At 31.5% G+C, this 25,206-nt stretch overlaps 1 protein-coding gene across 1 annotated transcript in view; it reads right to left on the bottom strand.

The window, feature by feature from the left end:
- LOC135130621 (uncharacterized) overlaps positions 1-19,171 on the bottom strand; it is a 32,050-nt gene extending 12,879 nt beyond the window's left edge. Inside the window, exon 1 of the mRNA XM_064058022.1 lies at positions 19,063-19,171. Within this exon, the coding sequence (XP_063914092.1) occupies positions 19,063-19,074 (12 nt within the window). The 5' untranslated portion in view covers positions 19,075-19,171. The remainder of the gene's footprint in view (positions 1-19,062) is intronic.
- Between the last annotated feature and the right edge of the window lie 6,035 nt (positions 19,172-25,206).

The raw sequence follows: 25,206 nt of genomic DNA, 5'->3' as shown, positions 1-25,206 counted from the left end.
AAAAATCAGTCTTTTCTTAGCAGGTAGTAGCCCCGCCCACCCACCCTCTCTTTTCTTGGAGGATATGTCATTTGCGAAAATCAGTCTTATCTTATTAGGTACTAGCCCTCTAACAAGATAAAGGGCGGATGGGCCGAGCTAGTGCTTGGCAAGATAAGGCTGATATTGGCAAATAACATACATTCTAAGAAAATAACGGGCGGGCGGGTGGGGTTAGTACTTGCTAAGATAAAACTGATATTGGCAAATGCTATTCCCTCAAAGAAAATAAAGAGTAGGTGGACGGGGTTAGAGGATATGTTATCTGCAAAAATCAGTCTTATCTAGTACTAGCCCCGCCCACCCACCCTCTCTTTTCTTAGAGGGTATATGATTTGCAAAAATCAGTCTTATCTTAGCAGGTACTAGCCCCGCCCAATGATCCGGGATCATTTTGCCTCAAGAAAAAGGGATCATTTCGCCTTAGGTAGCATATCCGCATTCAAAAATTGTAAACTAACCTTCAATTTTTACATGCGGTAAAAAGATCATAACTAACCTACGACTGAAATGTATCTAATTCTATCAAAACAACTACCACCGCTATAAGACCTTTCAAATGGAAGTAATGGACTTTTAAAATACATCTTACCTTAGATCAGAGGTGCTTATTTTACATATTTTGGCACAAAACTGTGCAGAATACACAGAACGCCATCAAACTTTCAGAAGGTACTAATTACAGAGTGCTTAATCAAATGACAGTTATGTTTGGTAGATGGACCCACAAATTTTCTTACAATTGATGGGGATCATTTGACCTGAGGGGATCATTTTAGGCACTTTTCCCCTACCAACAGGACAGACTACTTCAAATTAATAATAATTTTTCGTACAAAGTATCTTGATATTTGTGTGCATTATTTCTATTCCCTTGAATGAACTTCGTTAATTGGCCTATACCGGGTGTTTGGAAAATGGCTGATTAACTCTTCGGTACGTTGTGTACGGAGGTTTCGGGAATACCAAAAAAATAATTTAAAAAAATCTTTATGATGTAGATTAGGAAAAAAACGGCACTACCCCCGCCCACCCGCCCTCTATTTTCTTAAAAAATTCCTCATTAGCCAAAAACAGTCACCCACCCTCGGTATATCATTTGCCAAAATCAGTTTTATTTTAGCAGCTACTAGCTAGGATAAGACTGATTTTGGCAAATAACATATCCTCTAAGAAAACAGAGGGTGGGTGGGCGGGGTTAGTACCTGATAGGATAAGACTGATTTTGGCAAATGAGATCTCTAAGAAAATAGAGGGCGGGTGGACACGATCAGTACCTGTTAATCGAAGATCGATTTTAGCAAATGAGACACCCTTTAAGAAAAGAGAGGGCGGGTGGGCGGGGCAAGTACCTGATAAGTTAAGCCTGATTTTAGCAAATGACGTATCCTCTAAGAAATTTTATTAAATTATTGTATGAAAAGACACTTGAGACTCCAAAGCCCTTTTAAAAGAACCTCAAGATTATTTTAAATTTTCCAAAAAAAAACGGGTTCTCAAAATTAACCCAAAAATAGGTCAGGTCAATATTTTCCAAAAGCAGAACACCAAAGTCCCTCAAAATTGTTTTAAATACTTTGCAAAAAAAATTTCCATGGCTCCCAAAATAATATATGATGGGTACCTGAGGGTCTCCCGAATTAAAAAAAAACACTGTGGCACTGAAAACTTTTTCAAATTCATAAAAAATAAAACACTTAAAAGCTTAAAAGATTTTTTCAAGTTCATTCAGCAACAAAACATCAGATTCCTTTAAATTTATCCGAAAATAAAACACCAGGGGACCTAAAATTAACTGCTTACTCGATTTTTGCTGCTTTGTACTGTCGCTTTATATCAGGCAAACATTGTTGTCAAGTGGAATTTTATCAAATTATTACAAAAACAACACAACCATATGTTTGTACATTCTAACTGAAAAGGTAATGGTAAATATTAACTAAAAGTTTTATTACTAGTTATTGTGATAATGAATGTTTTGTTTAGTTGTTTTAAACGTAGCAAAAGAACCAATTTTAAAATAATTATAACTCCACCAAAATGTGAGAACGATTTTTTTACTATTTTTCTCAGACTCACCAGGTGATTGTTAAGAGCGTAGCGAAGAGTTAATTCGCCATTTTCCAGACACCCGGTATATTCCGTTAGTGGAACCATTTTTCTTTAATAATTTAGCTTCTTAGGGACACCAATCAAAAATTGTTTAAATTATACCTGAACGTGCTCGCTGCGCTCGCATTCTAGACGTTCTTATTTTTTGATTTAACTCTATAGATTTAAAAAACACACTCTTAGAATACGAGTGCAGCAAGCACCTTCAGGTAGCTGGAGTCTCTCCAACTTATTCACAAACATTTTCAAGATTTCCATTTTTTAGACACTAAAAAATTTTCACGTAAATAATAGAACATAGATCAATATTTCTCGCTGCGCTCGCATTCTGAACGTTTCTAAAATTTTTAAGAGTAACTTTTTTTTATTAGACAGTAAAAATGCCTTCATTAATAATACTTAATCCCAGAGACATGACAGAATCACACATAAATGTGCTTGCTTTTAAATATTCGATGTGTTTCACTTTTTTTATTTTTTTGCCAACTTTAAGAATGTTGACGTCTTGATATTTTTGACAATTTTGAAATATTTGATGTGTTTGACATATCTGACGTTTTCACGTACATTTGACATCATTCTTGGTGATTTTTTAAAGAATATTCGACACTTGTAACCTTGAACTTTGACATTCTTACACATTCTCGATATTCTGTAAGGTTATGTAATATTTTTGACAGTTAATCTTTTTTACATTTTTTTTTTCTTCATATTCTTGACAACTATGACGTGTTTGATGTTTTGAACATTTGTAACATTTTTTATTTTTTCTATAAATTATATTTCTTGCAGTCTGGATGTCTTTAGAATAATTGATATCATTCATAATTCTACTATTTTTGCCAGAGTCTGATTTTAGCAAGTACTAGCCCCGCCCACCCGCCCCCTATTTTCTTAAAGGGTATGTCATTCAAATCAGCATTACCTTAGCAAGTACTATCCCCGCCCACCCGCCCCTTGTTTTCTTAGAAGGTATTTCATTTGCCAAAATCAGTCTTATCTTAGCAAGTACTAACCCCGCCCACCCGGCCTTTATTTTCTTAGACGGTTTTTCATTTGCCAAAATCAGTCTTATCTTAGCAGGTACTGGCTCCACCCACCCGCCCTTTATTTTCTTAAAAGGTATGTCATTCGTCAAAATCAGTCTTACCTTAGCAAGTACTAGCCCCGCCCACCCGTCCTTTATTTTCTTAGAGAGTATGTCATTTGCCAAAATCAGTCTTATCTTAGCAAGTACTCGCCCCACCCACCCGTCCTTTATTTTCTTAGAGGGTATGTCATTCACCAAAATCAGCATTACCTTAGCAACTACTATCCCCGCCCATCCGCCCCTTGTTTTCTTAGAAGGTATTTCATTTGCCAAAATCAGTCTTATCTTAGCAAGTACTAACCCCGCCCACCCGCCCTTTATTTTCTTAGACGGTATTTCATTTGCCAAAATCAGTCTTATCTTAGCAAGTATTAAATGAGTGTTAAAAAGTTTCATTTTTACTCTTAATGCATATTTTTTTTTATTATTATCACTCAACCTATTCACGAATTGAACTGTGTTTTCTATTTTCTGTTTTATTCAGATTTATGTTTTATTTTGGACATTTGTCTGTTGGAAAATAAATTTACATTTATTAAAATTTTTTATTATACACAATTAAGAAACATAGTCCAGAAAATTCAAAATCCGGTGTTATTATAAGTTATATATATATAAGTTATATATATATAAGTTCCCTTTGGTCACCGTTGCGTTCCCAGAAGCACAACAATTCAATTCAATTATTCCGAAGATGTTGGCAAAACGTGTCGGTATTTTATATCAAGTTTAACGTTTTCAGGGTGTTTATCATTGTCGTGATTGCCATTTATTCCGTGATGCCCACTTATGTGTAAGTTTCACACGTATTTCAGAAAAATCAAGAGTACCAGAGTAAAATGCAGTAATAAAATGGAGTGTCCTGTAAAAAAACTGAAATATCTATATTTAAAAACTTTCGACTTTTAGAACTTTGTTTATCTCTTCACAAAATATTTTAACGTAGATTTTAAAAATAACCCTCTTACGATTTGCTAAAAATGTTCAAGAAAATTGGAATAACATGGCAACGTCGCTTCAGAAATACAAAAATAAACTCATCCTATATATACAAAATGAATTGGTGTATTTATTATATTCATTTAAGTTAAAATAGTAAAAATAATAAATTTTCTAAAAATAATACAAAAAAATTATCAGTTTCTTTACCTTCAGTTTTTTTTTTAATTCAGAAATAAAAGAACCACACAAGTCGCGGTTATTTGCATAGAAATCTGAGATTTTTGTTAATTTGCAAAACAAATATTTTCTTCATTTCATACTCATAAATATCAGACTATAGTCGGCTAAATTGGTGATAAACACTTAAACAATTCAAAAAATTTCAGACGACTAGAATGAAAATATCTCAATCCGTCAGTTTAATTTTATGTATTTGCCCTCAAAACCACTAGATTTCTATGCGATTAAAGTCCGGCAAATACAGTGGCCACTCAGTGCATACAAACACCGCCGCCTTTATCGCCGCATAATTAAGCAATGAATTAATTACCATACGACCGCGAATTACAGTTATTACATCGATGTAGTGCGCCCACCGAAACGTATAATCCAGTGAGAATCCCGGTGCCACTGTTATTATCTCACCTAGAATAGATTTTCGATAAAAGCAATAATTAGTTGCTTTAATACGTTTTTTACGACATTTCGGCATAAATAACAAGGCCGCCGTATCAACCAGACGAATTTCCTGAATCGAGCAAGGTCAACTCTCAGGCATGCAATTATACCTGAAAACTTAAGACGGATTGAAAAAACTTGAAATGGAAAAATTCAGTGCGTTCAACTTAAAATGTCGTTAATTATTCAAGTCGAATGAAATGTCAGAAAGCAGTGGCGCTGTTTTTTGTTTTGATGGAGTTTGTGTGAAGGATTTAGAAATGGGTTTGCTTTTTTGCTGGTTGCGCTACTGATTAGTCGGTTAATTAAGTGATTGATATCAGGGTTACGTAGAAATATTTTTATTTTGTTGGGAGACAGACTGGTGATGAGGTAATTATTAGGTAGCTATAAGTTGATTTAAAATTAATAGAAAAAGGAGAAAAAGTTTAAAACGCGGTGTCAAGATCCTTTGAAACCCGAAAGAGGAATCTATTTATAAATGTGGAGAAATGCGACAGGAACGCAATAATTGGAAAAGAGGTAAAACAAGTCCAAAATTATGACGCAAAAAAATTGATGATGAAAGAGGATAATGATCGCGGAGACGAAATTTAAAATTTTAAACTAACTACAAAAACATCAAAAATAAATCAGGAAAAATTATGTATATATATATTAAAGAAGAAAGATCACAAACCACAGTATATATTTTATCTCATACTATAAGAAATTTTGAATGATTGTTCAAAATTATGGAGAATCCTGCAAATTATGGAAAACAACTAGTCAATGGCTTGAATGTGAGGCTACGTTATTAATTTGTTAAAAGAAATGAATAAGTAAATTTTTAATTTCAGTGTTTTAGCAAAAAAATTTAACTTAGTTGTAGTTTCTTCGACAAGCATAATTTTTGATTCTGCAGACTTAATTCTCTGTTAAATTAAACATATATATGTATTTTCATTCTTACAACTTAATATTAAAAATACCATTGAATTCTACTAGTTTCAAGAAAACTAAATAAGCCGTTTTTGATTTGGTCAATTTAATAAATCATTTCATTCGTTAATTTTTCATTCCTGTATATATGCGTTTCTAAGAAATAAAAATATCATCATACGTTTTATTTATTTTCTTATTTTCTTAACTCACCATATAAGTTTTTGATTATTGTGACTATAAACAGGATTGCTATTTAAAATATATCGATGACGTCATAACTTCACAGCACTGAAAGAAACTTTGGAGTTTGCTTAATATCGAGATTTTTGACTTGCTTGACTTTTTCGTTGTGTTCTTTTCTAGAATTTTTACAATAAATATTATTTATGGTCATTTCTTTTTATTTTCAGAACGAGAATTAACCAAGAAAATATTGTAACAAGATTACTTCACCTTTTATTGGCGTTTTGAGGTTCGTAGAGTACAAAAATGCAGCTTTCCTGTGATTGCCTCTTTGACTTTAAAAATCTTAACGAGTCTTGATGAATAAATGGCTACTGAAAAACTTCACTGTTATTTCAAAATTTTCTTAACTAAATGAACTTGCTTAAAATCACAAAAATCCAAAATATCATTTTACGCACTATTTACATATATAATTAAAAACAATCAAAATTATTTGTTCTTCTAATACGATTTGTAAGTAAAATTCAAAAAATTTTAAACAGAAGAAAATATATGAAAACTTGGCTTTTTTACGAAGTTTGCTTGTGCTAGTCTCCAAAACTACTAGTTTATTTCGTATTTACTTTGAAATTTCTTTATAATTGTTTATTTGCTTTTTTTTTCTACCTTCTAATGGAGTTCGTATTATTCAAAAGAATTTTGCCGCCTTTCTTTCATAATTTCACTTTTTAATAATTTAATACTTATTTTATTTAAATAAGTTTTTTTTATTTTATTTTAATACATACAATTTTTAATGACAGTCTTCATTCTCGTTAACAATTTTCTTTTTTTTTTTATTAATACTTATAACTATTTTTCTGCTCTTTTTGAATTCATTTTTTTATAAAATCATTTTAAAGTATTGTTATGTTTGTAGTATTTTATGTCAAACAGGTCGCCAAACTATAAATCTAAGGTCGTTTTATTATTAAACTAACTTATTTTTCGTCTTTTATAGGCAACCATTTTTATTTAGTCAATTATATTTTATGTTTGTTTTGTTAATGTAGTTTTCAATCATTTCTTCCTATATTTTTTTAATGTTGTTCAACTCATTTTTTTGGGAAAATATCTTATTTCTATCCGTAATTTTGCCAGCTTTATTCCAATTCCTTCCTTGTAATTTTACTTTGAAACATACTTTATGTTCTTCTGCTTTTGAATTCTATATTTCCTTAGATATGAATATAGCAACAATCAATTTCTATTTTTAATTTTTGGTTTAATTAAATTTTCCATTAAATTCGGCCCTTATTTTATATTTATCAGTTATTTGCACCCACTCATTTCGATTGTATGTTTTTTTCAACTTTTCATGGCTCTTTTAGTATGAAAAATTAGGTCTCCCGTTTCCGTCTGTCTGTCGTCTGTCTATCTGTCGTCTTTCGGTTGTCTGTCTGTTTTCTATCCGTTTTTCTCGGTCTGTGGGCAGTTGGTGTCGATTTTATTAGACCATCAGTCTCCGAAACTACTGGTATATTTCGTATTTATTTTGAGATTTCTTTATAACTGTTTATTTGTTTTTTTTTACGTTCTAATAGTGTTCGTATTATTCAAGAAAATTTTGCCGCCTTTATTTGATAATTTCACTTTTTAATAACTTAGTACGTATTTTATTTAAATAAGTGTTTTTTCCTATTTTATTTTAATACACATAATTTTTAATCACAATCTTCATTCTCGTTAACAATTTTCTTTTTTTTTTCTTAATACTTATAACTATTTTTCTGCTCTTTTTAAATTCAATATTTTATAAAATTATTTTGAAGTATTTTTATGTTTCTAGTATTTTATGTCAAACAGGTTCTCAAACTATAAATTTAAGGCCGTTTTATTATTACTAACTTATTTTTCCTCTTTTATGAGCAACTGTTATTGTTTATTCAGTTTTATTTTAGGTTTGTTTTGTTAATGTTGTTTTCAATCATTTCTTCCTATATTTTTTTAATGTTGTTCAACTCATTTTTTTTCGAAAAATATTTTATTTCCATTCGTAATTTTGCCAGCTTTATTCTAATTCCTTCTTTGTAATTTTACTTTGAAACATACTTTATGTTCTTCTGCTTTTGAATCCTATATTTCCTAGATATTAATGTAGCAACAATCAATTTCTGTTTTTAATTTTTGGTTTAATTAAATTTTTCATTAAATTCGGCCCTTATTTTATATTTATCATTTATTTGCACCCATTCATTTCGATTGTATGTTTTTCTCAACGTTTCATGGCTCCTTTCGTATGAAAAATGAGGTCTCCCGTTTCCGTCTGTCTGTCGTCTGTCTGTCTGTCGTCCTTGGGTGTCTGTCTGTTCTCTGTCTCCGAAACTACTGGTTTATTTCGTATTTATTTGGAGATTTCCTTATAATTGTTTACTTGTTTTTTTTTATGTTCTAATAGTGTTCGTATTATTCAAGAGAATTTTGGCGCCTTTATTTGATAATTTACTTTTTAATAACTTAGTGGGTATTTTATTTTAAAAAAATGTGTTTTTTTCCTATTTTATTTTAATACATACAATTTTTAATCACAATCTTCATTAACAATTTTTTTTTTCTTAATACTTATAACTACTTTTCTGCTCTTTTTGAATTCATTTTTTTATAAAATTATTTTAAAGTATAAATCTGAAGTCGTTTTATTATCAAACTAACAAATTTTTCGTCTTTTATAAGCAACTGTTTTTATTTCTTCAGTTTTATTTTATGTTTTTTCCTTAACGTCGTTTTCAATCATTTCTTCCTAGCTTTATTCTAATTCTTTATTTGTAAGTTTACTTTGAAATATTCTTCTGCTTTTGAATTTTATATTTCTTTACATATGAATGCAGTAACAATAAATTTTTGTTTTTTTAATTTTTGGTTTAATTTAATTTTTCATTAAATTCGGCCCTTATTTTACATTTACCGTTTATTTGCACCCATTCATTTCCATTGTATATTTTTGCAACTTTTCATGGTTCCTACAGTATGAAAAAATAGATCTGCCTTTTCCGGCTGTCCGTCGTCTGTCTTTTTGTTCTCAGTTTTTTTAAACAATTCCTAATTTGTTCAATTAGATTAGTTTTCATTCTCGTTTAGTAATTTCTTATTTATTTTTTTGTTAATACTTTTAATTATTGTTTATATACTCTTTCTGGTTTTTTTTATTTAAATATTTTTTCATTAAATATTTTTAAATGTATAGTCTTTTATATCAAACAGATTCTTAAAATATAGTAATTCTGGTATCATTTTATTGTTAAAGTAACTTATTGTTTATTTTTCACAAGTTTTTGTTTATTCCTATTCAGTTTTATATTATGTTTTTAATTAATGTAGTTCTCGTTCATTTCTTTTTAAATATCTTTCAACTTTTTCGTTCCTTTTTTAGATTTATCGTTTTTTGCACTCTTCAACATTTATTTCTACTGTATGTTCATAGTTTTCATTTCCCGACAATAACATAAGAGGATTATTAATAAGGTTTTGATGTGTGTGTCATCCGTTGCCGTCTGTCTGTCCATTGTCGGTCTGTTAACGATTTTATTACACATAATCAAACCGAATGATCTAAAATTAAAATCTTAATGATTTATTAAATCAATGCAGATAATACAAAGACAAGATAAGATACAAAAAATTGAATGAATATTTAGAATTTCGCTTTCAACACCTTAAAATATGTATACAGCGTGTTATTGAAAGGTACGTACAAAATAAAATCGGCAATTGGTCGCGAAGTATGGGTGCTAAAATTAAAAAAAAGTTCAGATAAAAGTGTTCTCGTTTTAGAGACAAAAATTATTAAAATTTATGTCAAAATTCGCTGTACGCCTCTGATAAAAAGGTCATCTTTCGTTTCTATAGCAACAAAAGGGTCTCTTATTTTTTTATTATTGTTACAGTTGCTAGAATTTATTAAAATAAATTAATTTTACCTATTTATACTCCAGTAGCGTCTAAAAAGGTTGAATAGGGGTTAATTTTCCCCTTATAATTTTGATAACTAAAATTAAGTTTTTCAGGCTTCTTACTCTTCGCGCAGAACTGTCAATTTTGTTGTACGTACCTTTCAATAACACCCTGTATATACACAGAATTTTTTTAATGTCAAGAAAATTGCCAATATTTTTCGAAGAGATAAGGGGGATTTTTGATTTTCGAGTTCCCTCTACTGAATCTAAATGTAAATTTTATTTCAGTTAACCATAATTATCATACAATGAAATACTATACCTTAAATAATTTACAAAAAATATATATCTAGGAACCCAATTTTGGAATCGTTTACCCTTCCGGTTTCACCGGAAATGCCTTAAAATTGTATCAGACTACATTAAAAAATGACAACTTGTTGAAGTATACTGTCGTAAAATCTACACCCAGATTCCAAATCTTGTTTTCCCACGTATCACCGCACAAAAAACCGTATCCACCAATAAATTCACTAACTGTATCGGCCTCAACTCCCCAACAATGACAATCCAGTTTTCCGAAATGCTCGTGCAAACAATTCGAAAAACTGGTTTTTCAGGTCGCATGCAAATCAGTTCCGACAAAGCCGATTTTTAACACCTTATTACCAACACCACGTCGAGAAAATTACATCTGGGGCTCAGCCAGGCGACACGCAACATCCATTACGACTTTTATCTCCTTCATCAAGTCGGGCTCGAAGCGCTGCCAAAACGGCATTTTTTCCGAAAAAAAAACATACATGCCTAGAATTAGCCCGAAATTAGTATTCCTCCTATAATTATTCTCTCGTTAATGTTTTCAGGCTGTTTAGCATTCCTAGAACGTAACTGAAATTAAACAGGACACGACATGGCTCTGCATAATCATCCGCTAACAGTTCTCCGATTTTTATTCTCCGGCTTTAAAAAATTGAATTTACATTAATTTAGCTTTACAACGTCGACGAAAAAATGTAATTAATTATCGGCGTTTATTTAGCTACAGAGGATGTTGTGATTACGGTGCAGGATTAAGAATCCGGTTGGATCAATGCCGAATTCCTGGCTGGTTTTCAGGTTCTCACAGCGATACAGCGGTTGTATTAAAAGCGATAAGTGATAATTATTGGTGGCGATGAAAAAGGTGTGAAGCAGATGGTCAAAATGAGTTTACACAAGTGGACTTGGTAAATCCCGGCGGAAATGAATTCTTTGTGTGATGTGCGTAATGGAGCGTTTTATGGTTTTTGATTTATGTATTTTATAGGTTATGAATGATGTATTTGGGTTTGTTTTATTGCCTTGTCCTAGAATCAATAACAATACACTCAACACTATTATGTAGGTGGCTATGATTACCAGTAATATTATTTAAAATATGATTTATTGTTGGCGGTTTATGGCTACAAAATGGTGTAAGTGAAAGCCAGTTGTAAAATCATAAACTATACAGGGTGTTTTATCTCAACTGGTCCCCAACTTTATAGCAAACAAATCATGCGAAGAAACTACATAAAATGGTACCAAAATAATGACGAGGCGCTAGCCGAGTCAAAAATCCTCAAAATCTGAATTACATATTTTTAAGTAATAATTTCAAAATTATTTTGAATTATGCAAGTCCGATCGAATTCATGTCCAGAGCAGTAAAAGTACGAATTAAAATGGCGAAATATAGAAAAGATAAGTTAAACTTTAAACTAAAAAGTTTTTTTTTCCTGAATAAACAGTCCTTAACAACATCTCATCCAGTTAGGGTGCAATTTTTTGATCATCCTGTATACAGTATGTCCCCTTATTGGGTTTACAAGAGAAAAGAAAATGTTGCCAAATTAATACCATATTTTTGACTTTTTTAAATACATGATTTCACAAAAAAAAAACATAATAACCTTCGTGTGGAGAATATTCATAAAAAAATCTACATACAATAATTTGCAAATATCATATCTCAGTGTATGTAAAAAGAACACCATATATTTTATAACTGCATTTTATTATTTTTTTATTATTATTATTTTTTGATTTCAAAAAACTGAGTTAACTACATAGCTTACGCTTAAAGCGATCAATCCAGGAATATAAAAATAGATAGGGTATTCCATTTAACAAAACCAAGTAGTAAATTGCACCTCAGAAACGTACTCATTCTAAATGATAATTAATTTTAGGTTGTGCGAAGGAAAAATTCGGACAAATTTGGTCACTGACCAGTTCCTATATCTAAAGTTTGTTATACAATTTGAATTTTTTTGTAAAAATCTGAATGAATAGGGTAAAAATCAAAGCAGACTCATAAACCACAAGTAGACGAGTATGTTATTTTATCTAACTTAAATAGCATTTACCCTGCAAACTTTTGCGATGAAATCACCCAATTGGTTAGCATTTCACCACCTTCACAACATACCTACATTTAGAGTTTAACAACAATCCGTCCAGTAGTTTTGGAGATTATCTATCTAATATAAATCGACACACAGAGATAGACGGACGAGCGGAAACGATAAACCTATTATTTCCAACACTAGGGGTCATGAAACGTCAAGAAAAACATGAAAGCATTTATTTGCCAAATGGATCCTATTGAAGGTTTTTTAGACTAAACCAAATGTAGGCAAGTTCATAATCCACTTATTTCCCTGAAAAATCATCAAATGAATGTGGTGATGATTGCACTATTTTTTTTTATTCCAAAATACATACAAATCCATCAATGGCAGTATTTTTAACATATACAGGGTGAGCCACTAAGATGTCTCAAATAATTTGAAAAAGAAAAAAGTCAATGATCAAAGTGGTCCGGTTCTTTGGGGAGTATAGTCTAAAATTATTTGTAACTATACAGAGTGTTCTATTTTTAGGATGCAACGCATACCTTAGTTTTTTTATGAAACACCATATGTTCATATATTTTGATTCACCTTCTTTTAGGATTTACCATCACAATTAATTTTTAAAATTCCACTGCGACGTTGCCACATTATTGCAACATTCTTGAATTTTTTTTACAAAAAAACACAATATATGACAAAGGTATGTATTTTGTTGTGGTATAGATAAATTTGAATCCCAAAAATATTGCGTGTTCATGGTGCAACATTTTGAAAATGTTCGATTTTAAATTCAAATTTTGTAAAAATTCCAAAAATTTCGACATTTCAAAGAGCAATTCTGGAAAAGCTGTTGGGATCATCAAAGAAAGGAGACCGGAAGTGAGTTCTAGAACTCTAAATCTACAAGAAAATGTGTTTAGATAAATTTCGAAAATGGTCAAAAATGGCTCGAAATTTGCATAAGCGGGAAAATTTCATTTTTGAAAAAAATTTTCTAAAAATTCTCAAAAAATTCATGTTGATCTCGACGTACTGATTCCAAAAATATAAGTATATTCATCGCGCAACATTTTCAAAAGTTTGATTTTAAAGTCAAATTTTGTAAAAATTTCAAAAATTTCCATATTTCAACGGCCTATTCTGGAAAAACGGTTGCATTATCAAAGAAACGAGGCCGGAAGTGCGTTCTAGAGTTCGAAATTTACAAGAAATTTTGTAAATAATATTTGGTTAAGTTTCGAAAATGGTCAAAAATAGCTCGAAATTTGGAAAAATTTCACTTTTACAAAAGTTTTCTAAAAATTCTCAAAACATTCAAGGATGTTGATCTCGACGTGCTGATTCCAAAAATATAGTGTGTGTATGTTCATCAGACAACATTTTCAAAATGTTCGATTTTAAAGTCAAATTTTGTAAAAATTCCAAAAATTTCGATATTTCAACGGCCTATTCTGGAAAAACTGTTGGGAGTTATCAAAGAAACGAGGCCGGGAATGAGTTCTAAAGTTCGAAATTTACAAGAAAATGTATTTAGTTCAGTTTCGAAGATGGTCAAAAATGGCTCGAAATTTGGAAAAATTTCACTTTTACAAAAATTTTCTAAAAATTCTCAAAAAATTCGGAGATGTTGATCTCGACGTGCTGATTCCAAAAATATAGTTTGTGTATGTTCATCAGGCAACATTTTCAAAATGTTCGATTTTAAAGTCAAATTTTGTAAACATTCTAAAAATTTTGATATTTCAACGGCCTATTCTGGAAAAACTGTTAGGAGTTATCAAAGAAACGAGGCCGGAAGTGAGTTCTAGAGTTCGAAATTTACAAGAAAATTTATTTAGTTAAGTTTCGAAAATGGTCAGAAAAAGCTCGAAATTTGGAAAAAATTCACTTTTACAAAAGTTTTCTAAAAAGTCTCAAAAAATTCAGAGATGTTGATCTCGACGTGGTGATTCCAAAAATATAGTGTGTGTATGTTCATCAGGCAACATTTACAAAATGTTCGATTTTAAAGTCAAATTTTGTAAAAATTCGAAAAATTTCGATATTTCAAAGGCCGATTCTAGAAAAACTGTTGGAGTTAACAAAGAAACGAACCCGGAAGTGAGTTCCAGAGTTCGAAATCTATAAGAAAATGTGTTTAGTTAACTTTTGAAATGGTCTAAAATGGCTCGAAATTTGAAGATTTGGAAAAATTTCACTTTTAAAAGGTTTTCTAAAAATGTTCAAAACATTCAGGGATGTAAATTTCAATGTGCAGATTCCAAAAATACAGCGTGTGTATGTTCATCAGGCAACATTTTCAAAATGTTCGGTTTTAAAACAAAATATTTTTAAAATTCCAAAAATTTCGATATTTCGAAGACGGATTCTGGAAAAACTGTTCGAATTATCAAAGAAACGAAGCCGAAAGTAACTTCTAGAGGTCGAATCCAGGAAAAATGTTTTTGGTTAAGTTTTGTAATGCTCAAAAATGGCTCGAAATTTGAAGATTTGGAAAAATTTCACTTTTAAAAAAGTTTTCTAAAATTTTCAAAAAATTCAATAATGTAAATTTCAACGTGCAGATTCCAAAAATATAGCATGTGTATGTTCACCACGCAACATTTACAGAATATCCATTTGAAAACCAAATTTTATCAAAATTCCAAAAATTTCTATATTTCACCGGCCGATTTTGGAAAAATTGTTGGAGTTATCAAAGAAACGAGGTCGGAAGCAATTCAAGACCTCGAAATCTACAAGAAAATGTATTTAGTTAAGTTTCGAAAATGGTCAAAAATGGCTCGAAATTTGAATATTTGGAAAAATTTAAATTTTAAAAAAGTGTTCTTAAAATTTTCAAAAAATTCAATGATGTAGATTTCAAACGTGCAGATTCCAAAAATACAGCGTGTGTGTGTTCATCAGGAAACATTCACAAAATGTTCAGTTTTAAAGTCAAATTTTGTAAAAATTCCAAAAATTTCGATATTTCAAAAACCGATTCTGGAAAAACTGTTGGAGTTATCAAAGAAACGAAGCCGGAAGTGAGCTCTAGATCTCGAAATCTAGAAGAAAATGTGTTTAGTTAAATTTTGAAAATGGTCAAAAATGGCCCAAAATTGGAAGATTTGGAAAAATTTAAATTTTAAAAAGTTTTGTAAAAATTTTCAAAAAATTCAGGGATCTAAATTTCCACGTGCATATTCCAAAAATATAGCGTGTATATGTTCATCGGGCAATATTTTCAAAATCTTCGTTTCAAAACCAAATTTTATAAAAATTCCAAAAATTTCGATATTTCACCGGCCGATTCTGGAAAAACTGTTTGAGTTATCAAAGAAACGAAGCCGGAAGTGAGTTCTAAAGCTCGAAATCTAGAAGAAAATGTATTTGGTTAAATTTTGAAAATGGTTAAAAATGGCCGAAAACATTTGTAAATTTTCCATTCTAAATCGTTTTCTAAATATTTTCAGGCAACATTTTTAAAAATTTTCGGTTTTGAAGTCAAATTTTGTAAAAATTACAAAAATTTCGAAATTTCAACGGTCTATTCTAGAAAAATTGTTGGAATTATCAAAGAAACGAGGCCGGAAGTGAGTTCTAGAGCTGGATTCTAGAAGAAAATGTTTTTAGTTAAGTTTTGAAAATGGTCAAAAATGGCTGAAAATTTAAAGATTTTGAAAAAATTCACTTTTAAAAAAGTTTTCTAAATATTTTCAAAAAATTCAGGGATGTAGATTTCAACGTACAGATTCCAAAAATACAGCGTGTGTATGTTCATCAGGCAACATTTTCAAAAATTTCGGCTTTAAAACAATTTTTTTTTTAATTGCAAAACTTTCGATATTTCAAGGACCGATTCTGGAAAAATTGTTTGAACTATCAAATAAACGAGGTCGGAAGTGAGTTCTAGAGCTCGAAATCTACAAGAAAATGGTCAAAAATGGCTCGAAATTTGAAAAAGGGGGGAGTATTGGAAAATTTTCACTTTTAAAAAAGTTGTCTAGAAATTCTCAGATAATTCAGGGATGTTTATTTTGATTCACAATTAATTTTTAAAATCCCACGACGTTGCTACGTTTTTCCAACTTTCTTAAAATTTTTTAGCAATTCACAAAAAAACACATTATATAACTTTGTTGTGCTATAGATAAAATGGAATGTTCAAATATAACAATAATTCTTACAATTTTCAATTATCGATTTTTCGTTATTTTCAAATAGAACACCCTGTATTGTATTGCTGCATGTTCTTTTGTTTTTTATTCTCTCTTTTTTGATAAGTACTTTCTATATTTAAAGTTGATATTTCTTGTGATTTTTTACTTTTTTAAGAGAGAAAAAAAGGGAGGTAAATACAATAATAAAATACAGAATGTTGTGTTTGAAAAAACCGAAATAGCGATATTTGAATATTGTAAAGTTTTACATTCTTTTAAACACCCTGTAAATTAAAATTTGAAATTTCTAGAAAATTGACATAATGTGACAACGTCGCATAAAATTTCAAAAATAAACTGCAAAGTCTGGGAAACGGCTAGTGAGAATATATCAAAATATATAGGATGTTTTATTTAAAAAAACCAAATTGTGTGTTGTGCCTTAAAATCATTTTTCTGATCCAAGACATTAATAAATTAATTAATTTAATTAATTCGGAATAAACTATTTAACATTAATTAAATTGAAAATAGCTACATTTTTCTGAATAAATAACAAATATAAGTTTAAAGCATGCCTTCTTCGGCAGACTTTGTAAGTTTATGTTGTTTAACAGTAATAATAAAATTCAGTAATGAAATCGCTTATGAAATGTAATTAATTTTGCTATCCTATGAAAATCGAAATAAAAAAATTCGTTACGCATTGTTCCAAATAAACTATAAAAGTTGAAACCAGGTTAAAAAGAAGGGCATAAACCAAACATTATAAACGTCGTCAGTTTTTTGGAAGAAATGCGTTAACCAGACAGACAAAGACACGATTATGCAATTTTTAACAATTAGGTTTGAGAAGTTTATTGACATTTATACCAGTAAAACATCTGCACGTGTTGCCGTACTTGAACCACAGAACTATAAAATCGATATCTTGAAAGTCAATAATTGGAACACTCAAACTTGCAACTTATTAACATACTAATTTCAGTTAAAGTTCGATAGCGCTGTTCTTATCGGTCTCATAATTTCAAGAGAATTACGCAAGCCGTTTTTGAGACAGCTTCACACTTAATTCTCCAGAAAGATTTAATACTGATTATCTGAAATGACGTCGTCAACTTTCCGAAGGAGTTGAACGAACACGAATAACTAAATTAATGCTAGTGAGTTAGCAAAATTTCCGTAAGTTTGAGAAGTATTGGAGTGGGCGAAATTTTTTTTAACTTGAAATTTATTTATAATTGGAATTTATTAAAAAAAACCAATGCTGTATGATTATAAAATATTAAAAATAAAGCACCATCATTAATAATGTTAAGACTATTATTATTACAAGCAATATATGCATACACCGACCACAGTATAATAATAGAAACAAAAAACATAAACATTTATAAACAAAAGACTGACTCATCTCTGATCTTTGAACTTGATCTTGATTTACATTTCCCGAAATTTAAAGTCTCAGCATTGTTACTCAAAGGCCAGACTTTTAAGTAATAAAGTAACCACAATCTGATAACTAAGTAACCTCTTAATCCCATGCAAAAACTCGCAACAAAAATGCACATCTAAATATACCCACATTTGCATAAAGAGTAAATATTTACATTTTTATTAGCGGGCATAAAAATCCCGCAAAATTAATTATTGCGTGTGATTTAAGCCAAATAAAAAACGGCCTCTTCAAAGCATAAAATAAATAAAATACAGGCCTTTCAAAGGAGCGGGTTCGTCGCTTGACCGAACGTCGGAGTCTCCGACACACGTCGGAAATTTCAACTTCTTAGAAGTGAATCAAGTTTAATCAGGAAAGACTAATTGCTTCGTTAACGTGTTCTTTGACTAACAGAGGAAAAGTAACGACTTGTTATTATCTTTATCGCTGCTACCGAGACCAAAAAAAATATCACGACTTAATTACCCGTTCAAGACAAATATGCGTGAGTACAAGTTAGTATTCAAAACATATCATTAAAGCAGGAATAAAATTGGAAATTTATAATATCAGATATTTATTGCTTAATTAGTAAGCACGGGCATAAATCTAGTGAATTATTAACATTTAAATTAGTAAGTCAGTGTATGAAAATGTGCCAAAAATGATTCGGCCGATTTTTTATTGTGTTTGATGTATTAGGCTGTCACCGGTCAACCTCGCTTTCAGCGGTCCTGCCCCTCATTAGCCCGAAATGTTGTTTGGTCGAATTATCAAGTTTTATTTTTATAACAACGACACCAGTTATTTATTTATAATTTTTCCGTACAGCTAAAAGCGACCAGTTTGTTAATACGAAAATCTACTAAACTCGCTCACCGTAATAACCCAGTTTTTCTAATTTTAAAATCATATTTTCGAAAAAACTTAATTATTCATAGCGGTTACAAGTCGGTCTTCAAGGTCATTGTTCTTCGAATTCATTCATTTAAATTGCAATAACGAAGTAGATCACTTAATATTGGCTACATTACCATACAAATGGGTCTACAACACGCCTTTAAAAATTAAAAGTTCAAAAAACAATTTTAAAAAACTCACGAGAAAATGTTTGTTTTGTAATAATTTTTGTAATTCAACTTTTTTCGAAAAGGGTTAGCATTTGCGATCGCGTGGTCAAATAATCGAAGACGTTACTCACGATCAACTTCATGGTCCTCACTGACTAATTGTTGCGACACAAACACTTCAGCAAAGCAGCGGACTGAGAATATGAGATTCCATTTCTCAGGATTTATACCAAGCCCACACCCCACTAAATCCGAAATGCAGCAGGCTGGAAGTTCTTGTAGGTCAAGATTTGATAACGGTCGCTGCTGACATCTGGAATTAAAATTTTCTCGATTCGGTATTCCTGCTAATGCGTTTGAGTGGAAAAGTGCCAGCTTTTAGAATAATCGGCATATTTCGGAGCCGAAAAAGTCCGCCGTTGCAGGGTTAGCGACCAGTTTCGGCGCTAATGCACGGCTATCATTTGCATATTTTATTATAATTTTGTTTATGTTTGCGGTTAATGGATAGGTTGGAGGTTTGCCGAGATTTGGTGCATTTTTGGGATTTCTCGGGTGGGCCGGCGACGAAAATGATTCATGGCTTCCTTGAAGGAACAACAATTGAAAAATCTATAAATTTGTCTTCATTGCCATTAATATTCGCTTCCGTCAAGCTAGTCCGACGTGTTGCTATTGTAAGGAGTTTTTTATAAACCGCACTCTTATATGAATATAATGGGCAGCGATTGTGCATTAATAAGTATGGGCTATTGGTACCGAAATTTCCAGTAACCCATTGACACTTTATTTTATTCGTTCCTTTTTGCTGAAGCATGCCTGACATACAAAATATATTCAAATTTACTTATGCTTGAATAATTTTTTGTAAGAGGTGAGCTTTGTCTTCTTCACCAACTTTTCCATCGTCTGCTTTCCACCTAAACCTTCATCGTGATTTACTTTTTTATTTCCTGAGAGTTCAACCTTCAACTGCTGCTCTAAAAAATTTGATATTTTCAAAATTCGTGTTCCTCTTTAGTAATTGCTTTTTTATGTTTCAAGATTGCGTAACCACTCTAAAGTCTGCATACTATTTTCTTGCTGCTGTTTACTGCAGCTCCACATCTATCAATATCTACAGGGTGGACCAACGTTTAAGATTACGAAAATTTTGTCACCTCTTGAATAAAGATTGACGCATTTCGCAACATTCATTTTGTGCCGCCATCCTGTGAATCGAAGACATCTTTAAAATTATTGATGGCCATCAACCTACATTTTTTTTATTTATTTTATATTAAGTTAGACTTTAGTTTAATGAATTTTAATTAATTGACCTGTTGGAATCCGAAAATAGTTTTAACTTAACTGATTTATTAACTCAGCAATCGCATCTACGGAGTTAGGTACAAAAAATGAATACATGCATAAATAATAAAACATTATATTATGCAAATACAAATGGTTGTGGTTGGCTGAAAATTGTTCTGAAATTTATCCATGATTTATGAACCCAGCAAAGATTCTATAAATAAAAGAAACAGCATAACAAGTTGTTGTAATATTACTAGAGCAAACCGAAATAAAAACAAATGATTTATTTCAGTCGATACATATATGTTAACACATGCTGAAGTCCACCCAAAATATTTTTATTAGTGGCAAATTATACAAAACGTTTAGAAAATTCTCAAACATGATTCTTGAAGTACATCGCTTTCAAAACTAAAACATCAGGGTCCCAAAATATTTTCACATTCTTTCAAAGAAGAAACACCAGTTCAACTCTTCCCAAGATTTTTTTCAAATTCTTTAAAAATTAGAACACCGGAAGCCTTCAAAATTCTTTTAAAAAGGCACAAAGAACCACAAGTTTTTTATTTTTTGTGGAAGTCTTTAATATTTTTTTAAACCCTTAAAAAAGTATCATCCAAGATTTTTTTCTTTCAAAATTAAGACACCAAGTGCTTTCAACATTTTTTTAAATTCTTAAATAAGCAAGAACAAAATTTCAAGTTTTTTTATTTTTTTTGTGGAGAGAGTAGAGGTCTTCACTAATTTTTCTTTAAAAGACACAAGATCTTCCAAGATATTTTGAAATTCTCTCAAAAACAAAAAGAAACACCAACTCCAAACTCCAACAGTTTTTTTTTTGTGGAAAGAGTAGGGGTTTTCATATTTTCAAATTCTTTCTAAAAAAAACACAAAATAATCTGGCAAGATTTTTTCGAATTCTTTCTACCTCTTAAGATTTTTTCAAGTTCTTTCAAATCCAAAAGACCTGGAATCCCAACATTGTTTTAAATTCTTTCAAAGAGGAGCACCATCTCCCCTCCCCTAAGTTTTTGTTTAATTCTTTCAAAAAGTGAAAAATCCGATAAAAGATAACAATAGGAGTTTCAAAATTTTTGAAAAAATGCAAGGTTTTTCATGCTTTTTTCCAGATTCGTTCCAAAACGAAGCACCAGAAACCCCAATATTCTTTCAAAATCTTTCAAAAACCGAACACCCGAATCCCCAAAATTTTTCCAAATTCTTTCAAAATTGAAACACCAGCGGCCTCCAAGATTCTTTCAAGCTCTTTAAAATAAGACACTAGGACCTTAAGGTAGAAACAGAAGGGGCCTTTAAAATTTTTTCAATTTCTCAAAAAATTCAAGGTTTTCTATGCTTTTTTCAAACTCTTTCAAAAATGAAACATCAGGAACCGTGGGATTCTTTCAAATTTTTCAAAATTAAAACGCCAACCACATCCACATTTTTTTAAACTCCTTAAAAAAGATACTAAAAACCCAAGATTTTTTTCAATTGCTTCTGTGGAAACAGCAGGGGCCCTCAATATTTTTTCAAATTCTTTCTAAATAAAACACAAGGTCTTTGAAGGCTTTTTCAGATTATTTCAAAAACGAAATCAGCGGCCAGGATTGTTTTAGAAACTTTAAAAAAAGACACTGAAAACAACATGACTTTTCTTTTTTTTGTGAAAACAACATGTGTCCTAAATACTTATTTAAATTCTTTATAAATAAAGCCTAAGGTCCTTCTTTTCAAATTCATTCTAAAAAAAACACTAGCTTCCTCAAAATTGTTTCAGATCCCTTCATTGATAAAGCACCAGGAATCTCAACATTCTTTCAAATTCGTTTATAGATAAAACAGCAGCAATTAATTTCAAAATAAAACATTTTCAAATTCTTTCCAAAAAGAAATACTAGTAATTCCAAGGTTTCTTCCAATTCGTTTAAAGTTGAAACACCAGTGACCAACAAGATTCTGTAAAAGCCTTTAAAAGAAGACACTAGGAATCTTAAAAATTTTTCAATTATTTTTATAGAAACTGGAGGGGTTTTCACTATTTTTTCAAACTTTTTCTTAATAAAACACAAGGTATTTTTCATATTATTTCAAAAACGAAACACCAAGAATCCCAAGATTATTCCGAATTTGTTCTACTTTAAAACATCAGCGGCCACGTTTCTTCTAAAAATTAAAAAAAAAAAGACAATAGGAGCACTCAGAACACCATAATCCTGAAATCCTCAAAATACCAGAATTCTCAAATCCGCAGAACACCAGAATCCTCAAATCTTCAAAACACCAGAATCCTCAAATTCTCAGAACACCAGACTCCTCAAATTCTCAGAACACCAGACTCCTCAAATATTCAAAATACCAGAATCTTCAAATCCTCAGAAACCATAATCCTCAAATCCTCAGAAGGTCAGAATTCTCAGATCATCAGAACACCATAATCCTGCAATCCTCAAAACATCAGAATCCTCAAATCCTCACAACACCAAAATCCTCAAATCAACAAAACACCAGAGTCCTCAAATCCTCAGAAAACCAAATCCTCAAATCTTCAGAACACTGTAATCCTCAAATCCTCAGAGCATCAGAATCCTCAGAACACCATAATCCTCAAATCCTCAGAGCATCAGAATCCTCAGATACTCAGAACACCAAAATCCTCAAATCCTCAAACACACCAGAATCCTCAAATCCTCAGGATACCATAATCCTGAGATCCTTAGAACACCAGAATTCCTCAAATATTCAAAACACCAGGATTTTCTAATCCTCATAAAACCATAATCCTCAAATCCTCAGGGCAACAGAATCCTCAGATCCTCAGAACATCATAATCCTGATATCCTAAAAACACCAGAATCCTCAAATCCTCAAATCCTCAGAACAGCAGAATCCTCAAATCCTAAGAACAACAGAATCCTCAAATCCTCAGAACACCAAAATCCTCAAATTCTCAGAACATCAGAATCCTTAGATCCTCAGAACACCGTAATCCTGAAATCCTCAAAACACCAGAATCCTCAAATCCTCAAAACACCAGAATCCTCAAATCCTCAGAACACCAGAATCCTCAAATTCTCAGAACACCAGACTCCTCAAATATTCAAAATACCAGAATCTTCAAATCCTCAGAAACCATAATCCTCAAATCCTCAGAAGGTCAGAATTCTCAGATCATCAGAACACCATAATCCTGCAATCCTCAAAACATCAGAATCCTCAAATCCTCACAACACCAAAATCCTCAAATCAACAAAACACCAGAGTCCTCAAATCCTCAGAAAACCAAATCCTCAAATCTTCAGAACACTGTAATCCTCAAATCCTCAGAGCATCAGAATCCTCAGAACACCATAATCCTCAAATCCTCAGAGCATCAGAATCCTCAGATACTCAGAACACCAAAATCCTCAAATCCTCAAACACACCAGAATCCTCAAATCCTCAGGATACCATAATCCTGAGATCCTTAGAACACCAGAATTCCTCAAATATTCAAAACACCAGGATTTTCTAATCCTCATAAAACCATAATCCTCAAATCCTCAGGGCAACAGAATCCTCAGATCCTCAGAACATCATAATCCTGATATCCTAAAAACACCAGAATCCTCAAATCCTCAAATCCTCAGAACAGCAGAATCCTCAAATCCTAAGAACAACAGAATCCTCAAATCCTCAGAACACCAAAATCCTCAAATCTTCAGAACACTGTAATCCTCAAATCCTCAGAGCATCAGAATCCTCAGAACACTATAATCCTCAAATCCTCAGATCATCAAAACCCTCAAATCCTCAGAAAAACATAATCCTCAAATCCTCAGAGCATCAGAATCCTCAGATCCTCAGAACATCAAAATCCTCAAATCCTCAAAACACCAGAATCCTCAAATCCTCAGAATATCATAATCCTCAGATCCTCAGAACACCAGAATTCCTCAAATATTCAAAACACCAGAATCTTCTAATCCTCATAACACCATAATCCTCAAATCCTGAAGGCATCAGAATCCTCAGATCCTCAGAACATCACAATCTTGAAATCCTAAAAACATCAGAATCCTCAAATCCTCAGAACACTAGAATTCTCAAATCCTCAGAACAGCAGAATCCTCAAATCCTAAGAACAACAGAATCCTCAAACCCTCAGAACACCAAAATCCTCAAATCCTCAGGGCATCAGAATCCTCAGATCCTCAGAACATCATAATCCTGAAATCCTAAAAACATCAGAATCCTCAAATCCTCAGAACACTAGAATCCTCAAATCCTCAGATCAGCAGAATCCTCAAATCCTAAGAACAACAGAATCCTCAAATCCTCAGAACACCAAAATCCTCAAATCTTCAGAACATTGTAATCCTCAAATACTCAGAGCATCAGAATCCTCAGAACACCATAATACTCAAATTCTCAGATCATCAGAATCCTCAAATTCTCAGAACACCATAATCCTCAGAGCATCAGAATCCTCAGATACTCAGAACATCAAAATCCTCAAAACACCAGAATCCTCAAATCCTCAAAATACCATAATCCTCAGATCCTCAGAACACCAGAATTCCTCAAATATTCTAAACACCAGAATCTTCTAATCCTCATAGCACCATATTCCTGAAATCCTCAGGGCATCAAAATCCTCATATCCTCAGAATATCATAATCCTAAAATACTAAAAACATCAGAATCCTCAAATCCTCAGAACACTAGAATCCTCAAATCCTCAGAACAGCAGAATCCTCAAATCCTAAGAACAACAGAATCCTCAGAACACAAAATCCTCAAATCAACAAAACACCAGAATCCTCAAATCCTCAAAACACCAAAATCCTCAAATCTTCAGAACACTGTAATCCTCAGATCCTCAAAATACAATAATCTTCAAATCCTCAGAACGCAAAAATCCGCAAATCCTCAGAACACTAGAATCCTCAAATATTCAAAACACCGGTATCTACAAATCTTGCGCACACCATAATCCT

Source organism: Zophobas morio, unplaced genomic scaffold (assembly GCF_036711695.1).
Source record: "Zophobas morio isolate AGI-343-1 ecotype UQ-CSIRO unplaced genomic scaffold, CSIRO_AGI_Zmor_V1 ptg000017l, whole genome shotgun sequence".
Lineage (NCBI taxonomy): Eukaryota > Metazoa > Arthropoda > Insecta > Coleoptera > Tenebrionidae > Zophobas > Zophobas morio.
Note: the sequence above shows the minus strand (reverse complement) of the source record. Positions and strands in the feature narration are given on the sequence as shown.